We start from the raw sequence: 20,293 nt of genomic DNA, 5'->3' as shown, positions 1-20,293 counted from the left end.
GGGAACCATGAATGAAGGGCATGCTTAAAACTTGGCCACACTAATGTGGTGATTAATGAGCGGAAGAAAGTGAGAGCGAGGAACGCACGATGATAGACTGGGGGAGGGGAGAGGGATTCAGCCAACACGTATTAGCTAGGTTAAAAACTATTAATTACAACTGACACCCAGCTTCCTTTTCCCTCGACAGATAAAAACTGAACATATTTTTAAAGGTTATTTTTACAGACGCTCCAATGATTTTACAATGAACTTTACATCATATTTCAAGACCTATATTTAGCTATATGGGTTTGCCGATACGGGGTCAGAGAATGAGATGGCAAAGAAGGAGGCCATTTGTTCCATCATGCCTGTGCCAGCTCTTTGAACAGGTTGTCTAATTAGCCCCGCTCCCCTGCTCTTTCCCCACAGCCATGCATTATTTTTTTCCCCTTCAAAGGGGAGGCGATGATCTAGTGGTATTATTGCTAGGCTATTAATCTAGAAACTCAACTAAAGTTCTGGGGACCTGGGTTCAAATCCCACAATGGCAGATGGTGGAATTTGATTTCCATGAAAAAAAATCTGGAATTAAGTATCTACTGATGATCATGAAACTATTGTCAATTGTCAGAAAAAAAAAACCACCTGGTTGACTAACATCCTAATGTGAGGGAAGGAAATCTGCCATCCTTACCTGGTCTGGCCTACATGTGACTCCAGAGCCACAGCAATGTGGTTGACTTACAACTGCTCCTTTGAAATGGCCTAGCTATGGGCAATAAATGCCAGCCAGCGATGCCCATGTCCCTTGAATGAATAAAGAAAAGTATTTATTCTTTGACAGTTGAATCTGCTTCCAATATAGATTGGAGTCATAGAGGTTTACAGCTTGGAAACAGGCTTTTTGGCCCAACTTGTCCATGCTGTCCCTTTTTTTTAAACGCCTAAGCTAGGCCCAATTGCCTGCGTTTGGCCCATATCCCTCTAAACCCATCTTATCCATGTAACTGTCTAAATGCTTTTTAAAAGACAAAATTGTACCCGCTTCTACAACTATCTCTGGCGGCTTGTTCCAGACACTCACCATCCTCTGTGACAAAATTGCCCCTCAGGACCCTTTTGTATCTCTCCCCTTTCATCTTAAACCTATGCTCTCTAGTTTTAGACTCCCCTACCTTTGGGAAAAGATATTGACTATCTAGTTGATCTTTGCCCCTCATTATTTTATAGACCTCCATAAAGATCATGCCCTAAGCCTCTTATGTTCCAGAGAAAAAAGTTCCAGTCTGTCCAGCCTTATAACTCAAACCATCAACATCCTAGTAAATCTTTTCTGCACTCTTTCAGGCAACGTATTGCTGTACACAGCATAAACTATTTTCCTTGCCTGGTTCTTCTAACAACTATTTTAAATGTGAGTCCTCTCCTCCTGCACCAGTTGTGGTAATCATCCCACAATGGTTAAAAAAACAACAGCTCAAAAGTGAATAGCCATACTCATTAGGAACTCAGGAGAAGTATTAAGTTAAAAAGTACCTCGTAATTAATTCATGGTTGGAATGTGTGCAGGGAAGAAACTGCTTCATATATAACATAAATAAGTGTCTGATTGGAAAACAATGAGGGGTTTGGATGTGCTGAGTGCCCACAATGTCCTTTCCCTTCCTTTCTCCCCAAGCACACAGCATACATGTCACTACCTAGTGGCCAGTGCTAAAACTGCACCATGACAATTTGAGTAACAAAACTGAATGGGTAAAGTTGACATAGCAATTTGTGACATTAATTTAAGTGAAAAATGTGACTGAGAAGTGTGACAACAGCAAGCAATGTGTGTGGACAGCAAGTCTTTAATAATATGTACCAAATGCACGTGAAATTATTAACTCAGCACCCAGTAATCCATGTACACAGATGTGTTAGCTGCAAAAAAATGTTCCAACACACCTTCTCTGAACTAAACACACGTTGTTTGATTAATAATGTTCATCTGCATTCTTGTAGTTTCACCCTTTTAGATCACCAGAATTACAAACCACTTTGGTCCAACTTTATTCCACTTGTGGATTTAGACAGTAAGTAATAAGCAGTTAAACCTTATTGAAATTTAAGAATTGTGCTATAGTGATAACCTTTACAGATGTATCAAGAAGCCATGTAAATGTTTTTTTCCTAGTGTTTGTGCCTTCAGGGAAGGCGATGGCCTAATGCTATTATCGCTAGACTATTAGTCCAGAAACTGAGCTAATGTTCTGGGGATCCAGGTTTGAATCCCACCACAGCAGATGGTGGAATTTGAATTCAATAAAAAGTATCTGGAATTAAGAATCTGATGACCGTGAAACTATTGCCAATTGTCGGAAAAACCCATCTGCTTCACTAATGTCCTTAAGGGAAGGAAATCTGCCGTCCTTACCTGCTCCGGTCTACATGTGACTCACAGCAATGTGGCTGACTCTGAAATGGCCAAACAAAGCCACTCACTTCCAGGCCAATTAGGGATGGGCAATAAATGCTGGCCAACCAGCAGTGCTCATGTCCAAGAATGAATGAATCAAAAAAAGTGCAACAAATCTATTGGCAATGTTAGGAACATCTGGGGAAAACTTACAACTTTTAAATAAATAATTCCAATATTTACACTAGTCCTCAGATATATCACAGATCATGAGCTAGAGGTGCACCCACTGAATCAAGTAGGCTGGATATCAAAATGCTACATGTCTTTCTTGTAGATGTCATTGTACCCTGCATACAGAGCCTCTCTGACCACCACCACCACCCCCCCACCCCCCCAGCTGAAACAATAGATAGTGAATCACGTGATGCTTGAAATGTCCCTTTTCTCATTGTGTGTGGATCCATTGGCAGGGAAATTAAGGGCCAAAGTTACCTTTGTAGACATTGAACAGGGCAAGGTGAGCTCTACCAAAGTCCAGAGTCCAGGTCAAGAGATGGTACTGTTGTGTAACCACCTCCTTGGGAAACACACTGCTCCTGTTTTAGCTCTTGTTGGGAGAAATGCTCCTAAGGACCCTGAGTATATAAGGTCTCCTATTAAGCAGCTTCCCCCTCCCGATGTGAGCACCTCAGCCTCTCTGCTGCCTCTGAGGCTGCTGCCCAAGGAGGAACTCAACTAAAGCCCCCAGGATTGACAGCAAGAGGTTTATTCAGGAGGTCTTTCAGAAGATTACAACGGACTATATTGTCTCGTCCAGCCCCTGCCTGGAATTGAGTTGAGAATTGAGCAGCCAGAATTTCTAATTCCCAATACATGCCATCCTCCCTGAACCGGGAATAATGTCAGATCGTGATCCATGCATGCATCTTTGGTGATGTCTGGGTGTCGTCATTATGAAAGCTGAGGGAAATTTGAACTTCATCTTCCCCACTAAAATTGTTGCTTTGTAAGTTCAAGATGGCTTGCCAATGCCTCCTTATATTCCCCATGATTTCTCATATCTGCCATAACGTGCCCCAGTATCCCTCTATCCGCATGCTTCCTCTTTGCTCCTTCATATCCCTTAGACCCCCATGCTCCTCCACCCTATGCACTTTACCTACCCTTCTATTACCCCCCATATTTCTTTCATGCCCCCATACCCAGTCCCTCACGATGCACAGAAACAATGGAACATTGACAAGTTAGCCAAGTCTTCAAATGCTCCAGAAACTGATACAATAAGCAAACATGCTTCAAAAGTCTCATTTGAAAAAACTGCTCATCTTACAAATTCATAAAAGTATCAATACACGATAGATATTCAAAGTATCAATGAATAAAGCTTTAATTTCCTTAACACCTGTTAATCTTGTCCAAATAAACAAACAGGCATTGAGAAACCACATCAAAGTAAGAAAAATTAAGTACAACCTCATAAAAGTGCCAATCAAACAAAGCTAGCACTCCCGGTCAGACTGTATCGACATTGCTCACCGCGCTAAATCTACTAACCAGTTTTGAGTTCAATAATTCAATATGATGCCATCTGGTGAAACAGATATCTAACCACCAGTTCAGTGTGCTTCTGTTAATAGAGTTGGCAAATAGCCATAGTTTGAATGCTTGGCTGAGTTTCATTACTGGCTAACAATTTTGACAGTTTGAAGGGAAATGGTGGGGCGAATCTCCCAAAACAATTCTAAGCGTCAAACTTGCATGAAAACTGGAATAAATCATGTTGGTTTTCTTGGTGGGAGTTTCAGATTGAATCTCCCACATTCTGTGAACTGCAGAGTGCACTAGTGTAAATCACACTGAACATCATTGGGCAGGGCCTGTCGCCACTTGAGAGGCTGGCAGCATAGCTCTGAGCAGGCCACTGTGCATCAGCTGATGGGTCAGTGCCAAGATCAGCCCATGCACAGTGACCCCTGTCTGCCTGCCTCCCAATCGCTGGCCAGCTCAATTGCTTGCCAGCCCCACGATGCTGCATTGCCAGCGAAATGACCCCCCCTCCACCATGGCCCAATCGCTGGACCCCAGACCACATCTGGGCCCAGCCACAGCCTCTCCCCAAAGCCCCTGCCCCCCCCCGACAGTGCTGACCCACCCTCCCTGGTCGTCCTAATCCAACCCACAGTGCCGCCGCCCCACAACACAGATCCAATCCCTCGTGCAGTGACAACCCGCACCCGCAGCCCAAACCTTCCCAAAGTACCTAATCCCCCTGCAGTCCTGCTCCCTCCAACCCACCCCGATCTCTGGCCTCCCTCCTTCCCCAACTGATCCTGTCTGCAGAGCGGCAGTGGCTCCCCACCCACAGATCGCCCCATCAGACCCTGACCCTAAGCTCTACCCCCCCCCCATGGGCTCCAGCCCTTTTGGCACTGCCCCATACCAAGGTGCCCCCCCCTCAGGTGTTAACTAGATGCTCAAAATAGCAGGTGAAGGTATGTCCCTTTAAGAGAATGGCATGGAGCTGACAGTGTCAGAAATCTGGCGCTGAGATTAGTGCAGCAGGACGGGACAACTGTCCCCGGTTATTTGATTCACATTTTTATGTGGTTTCTCAATGCCACTTTATTAGGACAGGGTCTCAATGGGGCAGGGACAATATTGGAGTGCAGGCTAGGGGGGCCTAACCACGGTGGAGAGGACTGGGCCAGAATCATAGAGAACCCGGGTGGCTTTCTAAACCAACCCACCACACTACCAGCAAGGCTTTGTCACAAGAGTGTTAAAATTGTTACTGCAGGCATAATTCAGTGTAGGAGGGTGTACAAGGGTAGGAAAGCCCACTGCAATGATACAGAGATGTAGGCCACAAAACTCAGCTCCTGTAGCAGGGTGCTATTATGATATTGAAACTAATAATAGACCACAAGGTCAGTGGTAGTAAACCGAGGGAGGCAGCAGTTGTGAACCTTGCCCGCCCATTTCTCACAGAGATGAGAAGGCTATGGGAATGGGAGGATGTGATGGGGGCCAGGATGGAGGAAGACATTACTTGCAGTTCCTGAGGCTGAGCGGATGATCCCTGATCCAAAGCCATCGCCATGTCCAGCACCACTCCACGGCTGAATTAACCAACTTAAACAACTCCTCCAGAAATCCAGTACAAACTCTGCAACAGCAAGTTAACAGTCAGAGGCAACTAGCCTGCAAGTTGGCTGGTGATGCCTTTAAACAGGATCAGTGGGGGGAGGAGGGAGGCCAGAGATCGGGGCAGGTTGTTGGGGCCGGGAGGGGCAAGGAGCAGGACTGCAGGGGGATTTGGTACTGTGGGAGTCATCACTGCAGGAGGGGTTGGGTCTGTGTTGTGCGGGGTTGGATCAGACTACCGGGTGCTGGTGGGGTAATCCCTGGTTCAGGTAAACACATGTTCCTGTGGGTGTATTTAAGAGCGGGTCCAAAATAGCAGGTGAAGGTACGTCCCTTTAAGAGAATGGATTAGGTGACCCAGGACTCGAGCTCCCCTCGGTGGAGCTTATCTAGCTGACTGTTCTCGGATAAAGACATGTTAATAAAGTGTTCCAGTTAGTTTACTACCACTGACCTTGTGGTCTATTATTAGTTTCAATATCATAATAGCACCCTGCTACAGGAGCTGAGTTTTGTGGCCTACATCTCTATATAATTGCAGTGGGATTTCCTACCCTTGTCATTCACTGAATTATGCCTGCAGTAACAATTCTAACACTCTTGTGACTAACACAGGAACATGGATGTCAGCACGAACTTCTGCCTACACCGTTCTTATCTGTCTCGTAAACACAACAATCACATCGGAAAGAAAGGGAGGCTGTAAAATTAAATAATCTCAATGGAGTTGCCTGCTCTATAAAAATGGCATCTGGGGTAGAAACTGCTGTAAAAATGCAATGTTTTCAGAAGTGACCTTAAAATAATAAAATCCTCTCCAGTCTACTTGTCACTGCACTGGCAGGAAAAACTGATTGTCAATCCCATCAATGCACAAACTCTTTAAGGAGATATTGTTCACCCTGAAGTTAGCAGCTGAAAATGTTACTGCTCATTCAGGCACTGGAGCACTTTGCTAGAAGGTTTGCAAGCAATCACTGGCGTTATAATTGGCTAATGCAGGAAGATGGAAAGGTGGATGCACTTTTCAAAAACACTCCCTTGTGTTGCAATTGTCAAGGGTACAGCATCAAGAGCTCAACAAAAGCAACATGTCAGCTGGTTGAAGTCTTGAGTGAAGTGAAAATGAAGTTAAGAGGTGTGTTTCTGCGCAGCATTGTGCATCCTCTGAATGAAAGGCATACTGCTTGACATTCCTGGAGGGAATCGCATCTAAGATGGCACTGCTTGTTGTTACTCTGCTGAAGATCGCAGTGGGAAGACTGGTGGGCTTGGGCATTGCTGCCTGGCATGTCTTCACCTGCTTGTGTATGCTTCTGGAAATTCAGTGCCCTCACTCCTCCCTCGGTATTTGTCCTGACTCCCATCTCTCCAACCCAGACATCATCTCTTTAGCCCCCTCTCTGAGCAAAGGAGGCCATCTGCAAAAGCAAACTCAGATACTTGCCCTCCTCACCTGGACCCACATATGTGCCTGTGAAGGCCGATACGACTAGTATTTGTATAGCACCTTTAACATGGTGCAATGTCCCAAGGCATCTCGGGTGGCATGGTGGCACAGTGGTTAGTATTGCTGCCTCACAGTGCCAGGGACCTGGGTTCAAATCCCAGCTTAGGTGACTGTCTGTCTGGCATTTGCATGTTCTCCTTGTGTCTGCGTGGGTTTCCTCCAGGTGCTCTGGCTTCCTTCCATAATCTAAAGGTTAGGTGGATTAGCCATGGCAAATGTGTGGGGTTACAGAGATAGGATAGAGAGGAGCCTGGGTAAGAGAGAGAGAGTCGGTGCAGACTCAATGGACTAAATAGCTCCTTCTGCATTGCAGGGATTCTAAGAATTATGGGAGCATCATTGGACTAAATTTGACATGGATCCACATAAGGATTGGCAATCAAAAAAATGAGGTTCTACTGGAGCCCGAAGCTCCCCGAGCATTAGCTGAGTTTCTGGATTAATAGTCTAGCGATAATACCACTAGGCCATCGCCTCCCCTTCAAAGATTATGGCAGGAAATCAAGGTCCTGGATCAGTGCACCAACTTGACAAAGGTAGGCCAGGCGAGTTCATTCTCAGGTTAGGGGTTGTGGACATGCTGCTAAACAGTAGCCTCAGTTGCTTCAACAGACAGGGGCTGCACCCAAACCCTATCTGTTAGCAATGGGTGAGTTAGGTTAAAATTACACTAAAGCCTTACAGAAAGAGAGAGTGAACAAAGATGGAGAGAGTGGCAAATCAGGACTTCATCTAGCGTAGGGGGAGCTAATCTAGTCCAGTGAAGGCCCTTGGAAACATTCTGAGCTCAGGATTGACATTTGGTTTGGAAAGGAGTCAAAAACACAAAAGTAAAAGTTTAAGTGGTAGAGTAGATTAAAACAAGCACCTTTGAATTTTCCTAAGTATAATCTGGCATGTTCTCTAAGGAAATCTGTAAAGGAGATTACACTCAATCAAATAAGTACTTTCCAAACCTGACTCCATTGTAACTCACAGAAATGACTTACATTTAATAATACCTGATCACAGTAACCTAGTGAAACGAGTTACATTTTGTTCATCAGCACACACACAGCGGCCATTTTGTACACAGCAAAAGTCCCACGCTCAAGGAGCTAAGTGACCAATTACCACCAATGGATTTTGATAGTGCTTGGAATGGGAAGGAGAAAACCTCTGGAATCTGCAGAACTGACAATAAATAATTGGGGGGCACCATACACCCCATCCGACTTTCTTTGGCAATGACTTCAATAGGAGTCACCTACCTCACAGGATAAACTCCAGCCACCTTTGCTTCATCCGTAGAACGGTCCCTCTGACAGAACAAGGCTCCCACGTTGGAATGTTGGTCCAGATTTTGCACTGACATCCTGAGGGAGGGGGGAGGGTATTTAAACTCATGATTCTTCAACTCAGAAGGGAAAATGCCCACTGAGCCTCACCGTACAGTGGTAGATCAACATATACAATAGTCACATTGCAAACAAAAAACTAGTCAATATTAGATCTAGATGGTTTTCTCCCCCAACCCCCAATTACCCAGTACTTAACAGTTGTACCAGTGAACAGTTGATACCTTTGCAACCTCACTGTGGGGGGTTAAAAAAGACAACAGAATGAATTCTGCAGAATGTCACAATTTATATTTAACAAAATAATATATTTTATAATATATGATTATTTGCCACACTAAGTACAGTTGCGCTAGAATTCCACATTGTAAATTATTTTCATCAGAATATCCTCTTTTACAGGTTCAGGCACAACATTAGTGTATCAGACTATAAAATGAACAGTCTTTTCCTGTGACAGCTTCCGTCCGTTAATTGTCAAGTGAAGATGAAGCGTACAGCAAAGTGCAGAGAGAGTCACAGCTGAACTAAATTCGGAATTGCTAGAAGGATCACGGTTTGTCTGCAAACAGCCACAAAAATGTGAATGCAAACAGGCAGTGGAGTCGAAGACAGGGAAAAAATCCTTCAGGTGACACAAAGAAGCGATAGCAACAGACGGAAGAACGAAAATATATCAGTAATCAGCAGTCGAGACGTTAATTTAACTTTCAACCAGAGTAGTAGAATGGGACAATCAACAATGTTAAAAAAGTGTTTCACCAAACAGTGTTTGCACCAGGAATCTAGGTTTTCTGGTGACTATTGCAATGGGTAGAGCTAGGCAATTTTTTTTTTTGGCTGTACAGCACACTAAGGTGCTGCTTTGCTGGCAGTTAGTTCAAAGTGGAACAGTCGTTCTGTGTCGCCCGGGTCACAGGCGTTCACACTCGCGCTTGACACACGTCGCCTGTCGTTCCGTCTTCCACCAGTCCCCGTTCTGAGAGCAGTAGCAGATGGTGCAGTCATCCACCTTCACTTCCTTCCCTGCCGGGATTATTGTCGAGCCTGCAAAACAGTTGGGACCTAGACGGAGAGGTAAACAGGCGTACCAGGGGGAGGGCACGGAGAATTAGTCACGGGGCCACTCTCACTTGACATTAACAAAAACTGTAAATCTCAAACACACACACAGAAATAAAGGAAAATGTACTGGGAGATGTACAAAGGCTGAGTCAACTAGGGAATTTTATGGAACTGCTGCAGAAGGGCTGGGAAATGCAGCAAGCCATTGGGACATCCACTGACTTTGGCAGGAGTGGAAGAAATCTGCCGGTGAAAAATTCCACCCCCTGTGAGGGGAGCCCCTTGTGAGCGAGAATGGAGAATTGGTAATCAAACCAAAGCTCCACTCACTGTCAGCAACACCAGAAAATGCCAGCCATGATCGAGGATAGAAGATTGTGGCCAACATCTATCAAACCTCAGGCTAATGATTTGTCGATGCAAGTTTATCTTGAGTTTCAGCAAATGCTTTCAACTGCCTGAAGCACTTTATTAAGTTAAGACCTGGGCGGCACGGTGGCATGGAGGTTAGCACTGCTGCCTCACTGCACCAGGGACCTGGTTCGATTCCCGGCTTGGTTCACTCTTTGTGTGGGGTTTGCACGTTCTCTCCGTGTTTGCATGGGTTTTTCTCCAAGTGCTCCAGTTTCCTCCCAAAGTCCAAAGATAGGTTAGGCGGATTGGCCATGGTAAATCATCCCTTATTGTCAAGGGGACCGACTAGGGTAAATACATGGGGATAGAGCCTGGGTGGGATTGTGGTCAGTGGTCGATGGGCTGAATGGCGTTCTATGATTACTTTACCATAGCATCTGTAACTATAAATACTTTAATATGGGTGGTGTAATAAAAATGCGGAGATGGTTTGTGTGTGTAAATAGGTCTTTACCCTTTAGCAATTTAATGATACACAGATCAACTAACTGAAAATATAATTAGCATAGCTAATGAAACAGTAATTTTGATGGCTATTTAAATGGAAACATTTTTATTCTACACTATTTTATTAGTTCTCCTGAGCTGATGGTAATATAGACAGATATCGAAATATTACGATTTGGAGTGGATTGCAAGGGGCTAAGACTTCAGCCTGCACTTTCTTTATATAGATATGCTCAGTGCTATCTCTAAACATGTCAAACAGAACAAAGGCCTAAACTGGCTGAATCTATGTCTGTCCATGATCCCAAACTAAGGAAACTACCTGATAGTATTGTGGAAACTCGCATAGTGTTATCTCTGAAGAGACACTAATGTCCCTCTGTGGGCCGACCTGACCAAAATGGCATTACCATCATTGAATCTCCCACTATTAGCACCCTGAGGGTTAGCATTGTCCAGAAACTCAACCAGACCAGTCAGATAAATACTGCGGCTATAAGAGTAGGTCAGAGGCTAGGATTCCTGCAGTAAGTACTCACATCCTGACTTCCCAAAGCCTGTTCACAATCTACAAGGCACAAGTCAGACGTATGATAGAACACTCTCCACTTGCTTGGATGGGCACAACTCCAACACTCAGGAAGCTCAGCACGATCCAGCACAAAGCAGCCCGTTTGATTGGCACCACATCCACAAACATACACTCCCTCCATCACCGACGCTCAATAGCAGCAGTGTCTACCATTTACAGGACGCACTGCAGGAGTTTATCAAGATAGCAGTGTTGGACTGGGGTGGGCACAGTAAGAAGTCTCACAACACCAGGTTAAAAGTCCAACAGATTTATTTGGTAGCATAAGCTTTCAGAGCGCAGCTCTTTCATCAAGTAAGTGGAGACCTAGTGTTTAATCTAGTGTTGTGAGACTTCTTATGGAAATCACCAAGGCTCCTTTGACAGCATTTTCCAAACCTACAACCATCATCATCTAGGAGGAGAAGGGCAGCAGATACATGGGAACACCAGCACCTGGAGGTTCCCCTCCAAGTCATTCGCCATCCTGACTTGGAAAGATAATGCCATTTCTGCACTGACGATGGGTTAAAACCGTGGAACTCCCTCCCTAACAGCACTGGGGGTGTACCTACACTACATGGGCTGCAGCAGTTCTGGAAGACTACCACCTTCTCAAGGATAACTATGTAATTAGGAATCCTGGCCTAGCCAGCAACACCTCCAACCCACAAATGAATTAAAAAATTTGAAGAAGTCTATACAAAAGTCATCAGCATTTTCCGAGCCCAAGCTGGCCAACGGCAACCTGCTCAAAGGGCCCTGCAAACCTCTTTTCAATTTCTAATGGCTGAGAGATTTAACAATTCCTGAGACTCAGGTCCGTGTCCTTTGTCAATGATAGTGTAGAAAGGTGGGTGTCATTTAACATAGGCTTGTGCAACCAGTAATATTGCCTTGCTGAACTGTAAAGTTTTGGCCTGCCTTTTCAACATCTGACTGGCAGCCTCATAGACAAGGTGTTCTGCTGGGATTGGGTAACTAGCCCCACCTACATTGCTGCCACAGGAGATGTTGTACCATTACCTACAAGACTGATCCATCTCTGCATGCCTGTCTCATCCTCTGAAAAAACCCCACTGGAAAAGTGATTAATGCAGCATTGGTTTTCAGCCTAATCACCTCCATGAAGGAATATTCAATGGATTTTGACTCTGGAATGAGGTGAAACAATATTTAATTTCTCTGTTATCTCTGCACTTTAAATATTTATTTTCACTATCCCTTCTTTACTGTGCGAATGTAAAGGAAGCAACTTAGCGACCCACTTCCTGCATTTTAAGTGTGTGCAAATAAACTAACCGTTTGAGTTCATGAGTTTGCTGTGGGGTTATTCATAGACCATGGGATTACAGCAAAACTGAAAAGTTGGGAAATGCACTGCTGCTTATGAAAGGAGAAACACAATTGAACATCTTTCTGTTTACTGTTCTGAGAGGAGAAATTAGTGCCTTTGAAATGATCTCACCTCTTGTCCAAAACAGAGTTCATGGACAAGGAAGTAGTAAGGGGCTATTTGGAAAGGCAAAATGAAACCCATCAAAGCCAGCATGGTTTTATGAAGGGTAAATCATGTTTGACTAATTTGCTGGAGTTCTTTGAAGATATAACAAGCAAAGTGGATAATGGGTCCTGTAGATGTACAGGATCTAGACTTCCAGAAGGTATTTGATAAAGTGCCACACAAAAGGTTAATACATAAGGTAAGATCGTGCAGGATTGTGGATAATATTTTAGCTTGGATAGAGAACTGTCTAATGAAAGCAGAGAGTGGGAATAAATGGTTGGCAAGATGTAACTAGTAGTGTGCCACATGGTTCAGTCCTCAAGCTGCAATTATTTACAACCTATATTAATGACTTGCATGCAAGAATAAAGGTACTATGGCTAACTTTGCAGATGACACTAAAAATAGGTGGGAAAGCAAGTTGCAATGAGGAAGTAAAAAATTTACAAATGGATATGGATGTGTTAGATGGCCAAAATTTGGCAGATGGAATTTAACATGGATAAGTGTGAGATTATCCATTTTGGCTGGAGGAATAAAAAGATAAATTATCAAAATGGAGAAAAACTTCGAAATGCTTCAGTGCAGAGGGATCTGTGTGTCTTCATGCATGAATCACAGCAAGTTAGTATGCAGGTGCAGCATGTAATAGGGAAGGCAAATGGAATTTTGGTATTCATTGCTAATGGAACAGAGTATAAAAGTAAAGTGTCACTGCAATTGTAAAGGGTATTAGTGAAACCACATCTGGAATATTGTACCTAGTATTGGCCCACTTATTTGAGGAAGGAAGCATTAGAGGTGATTCAGAGGAGGTTCACTTGATTGATTCCAGGGATCAGGGGCTTGTCTTATGAAGAGAGATTGAATGGTTGAGGCCTATACTCTCTGGAATTTAGAAGAATGTGAGGAGATCTAATTGAGGTATAAAAACGCTAAAGGGAATTGACAGAATAGACGTGGAGCAATGATTCCCCTTGTTGGATATTCTAGAACAAGAGGCCATAATTTTAAACAGATTTAAAACAGAAATGAGGAAGACTGTGAATCTGTGGAATTCTCTACCTTAGAGTGCAGTGGACGCAGGAACAGTGAATACATTTAAGGTGGCGATAGATAGGTTTTGATTAGAGGTAGGATGAAGCGTTATGGGGAGTGGGCAGGAAAGGAGAGATGAGGCTGAGATGAGTTGTAAAAGTGGATAATCCCCAGGCCCAGATGAGATGAAAAGTATATTTATGTGTGTCACCAGTAGGTTTAATTAACACTGCAATGAAGTTACTGTGAAAGTCCCCTGGTTGCCACACTCTGGCACCTGTTCAGGTAAACTGCTGGAGAATTATAGCATGGCCAATGAACCTAACCAATCTGCTGTTGGCAGCAAGGGAGAAGATTGCAGAGGCTCTGAAAGTAATTTTCAAATCTTCTCTGACCACAGGGGAGGTGCGAGAGGACTGCAGGACGGCTAATGTGGTACTATTACTCTGGAAGGGATATAGGGAAAAACCAGGAAATTACAGGCCAGTGAGTTAACTTCAATGATAGGAAAACTATTTGAAAAAATTCTGAGTGGCAGAATTAATCTCCACTTGGGGAGACAAGGATTAATCAAGGATTGTCAGCATGGCTTTGTCAAATAGGGATCACGCCTTACAAATTTGATTGAAGTTTTCGAGGACGTGACCTGGTGTGTAGATGAGGGTGGTGCAGTTACTGTAGTTTACATGGTCTTCAGTAAGGCTTTTGACACAGTCTCATTGGAGGCAGATGAAGAAGTAAGAGTCCATGGGATCCAGGGTAATTTGGCATATTGGATCCGAAATTGGCTTAATGGTAGGAGGCAGAATGTGATGGTTGAAGGTTGCTTTTGTGATTAAAAGCTTGTGTCCAGTGGTGTTCCGCAGGGATCGGTGCTGGGTTCCTTATTGTTTGCAATGTACATTAATGATCTGGATGTGAATGTAGGAAGAATGAGCAGTAAGTTCACAGATGACACAAAAATTGGCGATGGAGTAAATACTGAGCAAAGCCTTAGATTACAGAACGATATTGACAAGCTGGTTAGATGGGCAGAACAGTGGCAAATAAAATTTAACACTGAAAAGTGTGTGGTAATACATTTTGGGAAGACTAACGAGGGAATATACAACAAATGGTCAGACCATAGAAAGTACAAGGGATCAGAGGGACCTTGATATGCATGTCCATCAATCTCTGAAGATAGTAGGACAGGTAGATAAGGTGGTTATGAAGGCATGTAGAATACTTGCCTTTATTAACCGACATTAAGAGCTGTGTGAAACACTGGTTAGGCCACGACTAGAGTGTTCTGCAGTTCTGGTTGCCACACTATAAGGAGGAAGTAATTGCACTGGAGAGGGTGGAGGGGAGATACACCAGAATGTTGCCTGGGCTGGAGCGTATCAGCTACCAAGAGAGACTGAATAGACTGGGGTTGTTTTCCTTGGCACAGTGAAGGCCGAGGGGGGACTTGATTGAGGTGTGTAAAATAATAAGAGACATTATCAGGATGGATAGGAAGAAACTTTTTCCCTTAGCAGAGGGGTCAATAATCAGGGGGTATAGATTCAAGGGATAGGAAGTTTATAAGAGATGAGAGGAAAAACTTTTTCCTCCAGAGGGTGATGGGAATCTGAAACTTACTGTCTGAAAGGGTGATAACGGAAGGAAACTTCAACATTTAAGAAGCATTTAGATGAGCATTTGAAACACCATAGCGTACCAGGCTATGGACCAAGTGCTGGAAAATGGGATTACAATAGATAGGTGCTTGATGGCTGGTGCAGATACGATGGGCCAAAAGGCCTCATTCCATGCTGGAAAACTCAATTAGGGTGGGGGGGGGCGGTTTCTCTGGGCCCACTAGCTCTGATCATGAATTGCAATGACTTGGAGAATCAGGCATCAGTGCAAAATCGTGTTTTGCATTGGGCACCAAAGCCGGCGCGATGCCCTTATCCCTGGCTGAGAATCCAATCGCGTACAGCAGGCGGGAATCCAATAAATATTCCAATAGCCTCTTTACCATGTCACTGGCATGCTTGGAGGCCGATTCAATGGCCTCCGCTCTGCAGCTGCCCCTCCAACTGGACTGGTACCAGTGAGATTCATTCCAGCTCTTCACAGTCATGGACCTGGTGCATAGGATCCCAAGGGTCTGGGGGCACCACCAGCCTCTCAGCAAAGAGGGTATCCCCCTCTCCCTCACCACACCATGCAAGCAGGGGGGTGACCCTGCCCACATAGCCCCCCCCTTACACCTTTTAACCCACGCTCAGATACTTTCACCCTCAGTTCCCACTTAGCACCTGCCCCCTCCTCCTCAGATTCTCAAGCAGCTCTCACTTGCTCCTTTAGAAAGCAGAAACCACAAACTGTCAGTCAGACTTAGCTTGTGGTCAGGATCAATGAAACCACTTCAGATGTATTCACAGCTGAGGCTGTCACTAAATGCTTTCAGAAAAATGGCCGCTCTAAGCCTTCTTCTTCACTATGGCCTGAAGGGACCCTGAGGGGGGAGAGGAGCCTGAGTTAGGGTCTGAGTGTGACGGGGGTTCAGGTTGGGTCATTCCTCGGTGTGTGGTGGTCGGAGGGGTTACCATTAATTGTGGGCAGGAGGGAATATTGCCTCTCTTTGGTGAGTGCTAGTGGTGCTCCCCTGTTCAGTGTGGGTGGGTGGGTGGGTGGGGCATTTTTTGAGGGGGAGTGGGTGGTAAACGATTGCGAAGATCGGGATGTCATTTATCAACGGAGGCTCGGTTTCGGAATAGCTGGGCTGGCCGAAGATGTCTACCATTCTTCCAGGCTGTGTCCCAGATCATAACAGCTCTTTGTGGGTAAAAAAAAACCTCCTCATCTCTCCCTTGACATTTTTTATGCCAAGTATCTTAAATACCAAACAGAACGCTGGTTCTGATTCTGAACCCTGGTGGCCCCCGCCACATGGCTCTCCCATTCTGATAAACAATCACTGCCTACTTCTCTCCGTCTCTCAGCCTGTGTCATATCCATATTGCCATCACCCAATAAAAATAATGGTCTTTAAAAACGAAAGGCCTTCAAATATAAAATAGGTGAAATTCACTGAGAATTTGAGGAGGAGGATCTGGGTCTGTTCTGTAATCAGGTAAAATCTTTGACTGCAGTTTCCTCCACTCAGATCTACTCAGTAGCCAGAATTTTGTTGTCCCACTCACAGCGGGAATTGGAAGGGACGAGGGGCAGAAGATGGAAAGGTCCGTTGACCTCGGGCAGGATTTTTCAGTTTCGGGGTGAGCGAGGCTGCAAAATCCTGCCCAATATGTTTATATCCATGGTCTGATTAAGTGTTACATTTCATTTCCTACTCATCAAATCATAGAATCCTATAGTGCAGAAGGAGGCCATTTGGCCCATCGAGTCTGCACCGACCACAATCGCACCCCAGCCCTATTCCCATAACCCCATGCATTTACCCTCGCTAGTACCCCTGACACTCAGGGGCAATTTAGCACAGCCAACCCACCCAACCCGCATGTCTTTGGAGTGTGGGAGGAAACTGGAGCACCCAGAGGAAACCCACGCAGACACGGGGAGAATGTGCAAACTCCACACAGTGACCCAAAGCAGGAATTGAACCCGGGTCCCTGGCGCTGAGAGGCAGCAGTGCTAACCACTGTGCCACCATGCCGCCCATCGATCTAATGTTCAGAGCACATTAATTCAGTGAGCCAACTGCAGAAATAAGGGGACTGTTATAAGTCACTTGGCTTTAGAATTGCACTACAAAAGGAAATGTGTTTTGGGGTTTCCGGAAATAAAGAGCTCCAAACACAAGATCATCACTAATAAATGCAATAAGAAATGCAGAAGAAACCTTTAAAACTGTTTAGAATTTATACAAATGAGTTGGATGGAGGGATGATTACCAAATTTGCTGATGACACAAAGGTCAGAGAGATAATTGTGAAGTGAGTGCAAGTAGGTTGTAAAGTGATATAGTTAGTTTAAGTGAGTGCACAAAGATCTGGCAAATGGACTATAATGTGGAAAATATAAATTTGGCCAATTTGGCAGGAAGAATAAAAGTATTTCATCAAAATGGTGAGAGATTGCAGAGCACAGGATGTCCTTGTGCATGAGTTACAAAAGGCAAGTATGCAGATACAGCAAGTGGTTGGTAAAGCTAACAGAATGTTATTGGGCTGGATTCTCTGACCTCGCTCGCAGCTGGAATTCTCCAGTCCCACTGCAGTGAATGGGATTTAGCTGCATGCCAGCTTCTCACCAGGAGCAGTGGCAAGGTGTGAATGGCCAGAGAATTCCAGCCATCATTTGTTGTGAGGGCAATTGATTACAAAAGTAGGGACATTATGTTTCAGTTATACAGAGCACCAGTGAGACCATATCTCAATACAGCATTGGTCACCTTATTTCAGGAAGGATATAAATACATTGGAAGCAGATCACAGAAGGTAATACTGGTGGATTGTTTTATGAGGAAAGGTTGGACAGGCTAGACTTGTATCTGCTGGCGTTTAGAAGAGTAAAACGCAACTTGATTGAAACATAAGATTCTGAGGGGTCTTGTCAGGTTGGATGATGTGGAGAAGATACTCCCTCTTGTAGGAGAATCCAGAACTAGGGGTCACTGTTTAAAAATAAGGGGTTGTCCATTTGAAAATTAGATGGGGTGAAATTTTTTCTCTCAGAGAATTGCGAGCCTTTGGAACTCTGTTCTTGAAAAGGCAGTGGAAGCAGACTCTGAATATTTTTAAGGCAGAGGTGGATAGATTCTTGGTAAGTAAGGGGGTGCAGGCAGAATGCAGATTTGAGGTTACTATCTGGCCATGATCTTATTAGATGGCAGCGCAGGCTCAAGGAGCTGAATGGCCTCCTCCTGCCCCTTGTTCATACATACCTGGAGAGTGAACTGAATGTGGAACTTGCTTCCACTGGGACTAGCTGTTGTAATAATCTTTGACATTTTTCAGGAGAAGCTGGATCCTCACATGGGAGAAAGGAATCAAAGGAGTGATATGCTGTTAGGGTAAAGTGAATTAGGTGAGGTAGAGGCTTGTGTGGAGCTAAAACACTGGCAGTGAGCAGCTGGGCTGAGTCACTGTACATTCTGCGTAATTCTTTCCGATCAGCCCTGAATAAAGTCACAACTGCGAAGCTTCCTGTGTAAGTGCAGGTGGAACATAGTCACTCCTTGTACACGATAGACGGAAACATCCACAGCAAATTCAAACACTGTATATTACAAGAAATAAGAGTCACTAAAAGAGATTGCAAGGCAGTAATCTAATCTCAAAGTTCAGCAGGCACCATATTTCTAAGCTGCTCTCGTTTTACAATGTCACCTGAAGCTGGTGATTAGATTAGTTTTTTGTAATTGCTGTCATGTATCCAGTCCTTCCTGTTCAAATGTGCCACGTGCTCTTTCTAATGCTATCACTTACACTCTGTAAACACATGACTGTTGTAAATATTAAATGGTCCCACTAGTGATGGGGAGGTTCATCATTCTTCAGTGGCTATGGAAGACGGATAATCTAAATACTAAGGCAAGTGAAGACATCTTTCCCAAGGTAGCCAGGATTCTGCTATCGCTGGTGGGAAACAGCCTTTATTCTTTGAGTTATGCAGCTCTGGATAGAGCATTGAATGAGTTGTGCAGTAATACACCTTGCTGCCAACACTTTGCCAGCAATGCGTCAATGCAAACATTTGAATTATTCACTTGGAGTTTCAATTCAGTGATACAGATTCTGAAGGCCATAAAATTACTGACCACCTCCAAAAAATGTCAATTAGAAGCTAACTGCATAATGGATAATGATTCAGATCATTTGTTAATGCTGCGTTTTTCTATTCCTCACAACAGGACTTCCTCCTTTACTTCTCCCTCCTGACAATACATTGGCTGTATCAAATATGGGAATTTAGCATCCAGTAGCGCAGCCCCAACAACACTCAAGAAGCTCAACATCATCCAGGACAAAGTAGCCTGCTTGGTTGACATCTCATCCAACCACCTTAAACATTCACTCCATCCATTACTGACACACAGTGATAGCAGTCTGTAGTACCCACACAAAATGCACTGCAGAAACTCAGCAAGGCTCCTTAAACAGCACTTTCCAAACTCATATCCTGGTCAAAATCCTGGAGTTCACGCTAAACACCACTGTGGGTGTACCTACAGCACAGTTCAAGAAAACAGCTCATTACCGCCTTCTCAAGGACAATTAGGGATGGACAATGAATGCTGGCTTAGCATTGATACAGGGGAAACACCATCACCTGCAAGTTCCCCTGCAAACCACTCACTATCCTGACTTGGAACCGTATCGCCATTCTTTCACTGTTGCTGGGTCAAAGTGTTGGAACTACCTCCCTAACAGCCCTGTGGGTGTATTCATATCACAATTCTTCAAGAAGGTAGTTGTCACACTCAGGACAAGCATAGGGATACTGGGTATTAATGAATTGTGAGATCACACTTTATGAGTAGGGCCACAAACTCAGCCTGCAACTTAACATCTGACTACGCACACTTAAATCCTGGACACTATTCAATATTGTGATCAATATTAGTTACACATGGACTTCAATAAGGGGACTAAGTTTGAACATCTCACAGTGTAAGGATGAACCAATATTTGAGGAATATGAAATATCTCGACTGCTTCGTCTGGAACAGCTAAAACTCCAGGAAACATCTGACATTTATCTGGCAATATGGAAAATTGCCCAGGTATAATCTGTACACAAGAGACAGAATAAGTCCAAGTGGGCTAGTTACTGCCCCATCAGTCTACTCTTCATCATCAGTAAAATGATGGATAGGGTCATCAACAGTGCTATCACACAGCACCTGCTCACTGATGCCCAGTTTGGGTTTCGC

At 44.3% G+C, this 20,293-nt stretch overlaps 1 protein-coding gene across 4 annotated transcripts in view; it reads right to left on the bottom strand.

Annotated features, from left to right (window-relative positions):
* Positions 1 to 8,128: 8,128 nt before the first annotated feature.
* Positions 8,129 to 20,293, bottom strand: part of vwc2l (von Willebrand factor C domain containing 2 like) — a 34,561-nt gene continuing 22,396 nt past the window's right edge. For 2 of the 4 annotated variants that reach the window (XM_080198176.1, XM_080198177.1), the window contains exon 4: positions 8,129 to 9,442. In XM_080198176.1, coding sequence (XP_080054302.1) covers positions 9,291 to 9,442 — 152 coding nt within the window. In that variant the 3' untranslated portion in view covers positions 8,129 to 9,290. The remainder of the gene's footprint in view (positions 9,443 to 20,293) is intronic. The other 2 variants (XM_080198178.1, XM_080198180.1) reach the window with 1 other exon arrangement.

The sequence above is a fragment of the Carcharhinus amblyrhynchos genome, chromosome 11, assembly GCF_965287045.1.
Source record: "Carcharhinus amblyrhynchos chromosome 11, sCarAmb.v2.hapA, whole genome shotgun sequence".
NCBI lineage: Eukaryota > Metazoa > Chordata > Chondrichthyes > Carcharhiniformes > Carcharhinidae > Carcharhinus > Carcharhinus amblyrhynchos.
This window is presented reverse-complemented; position numbering and strand designations above follow the sequence as displayed.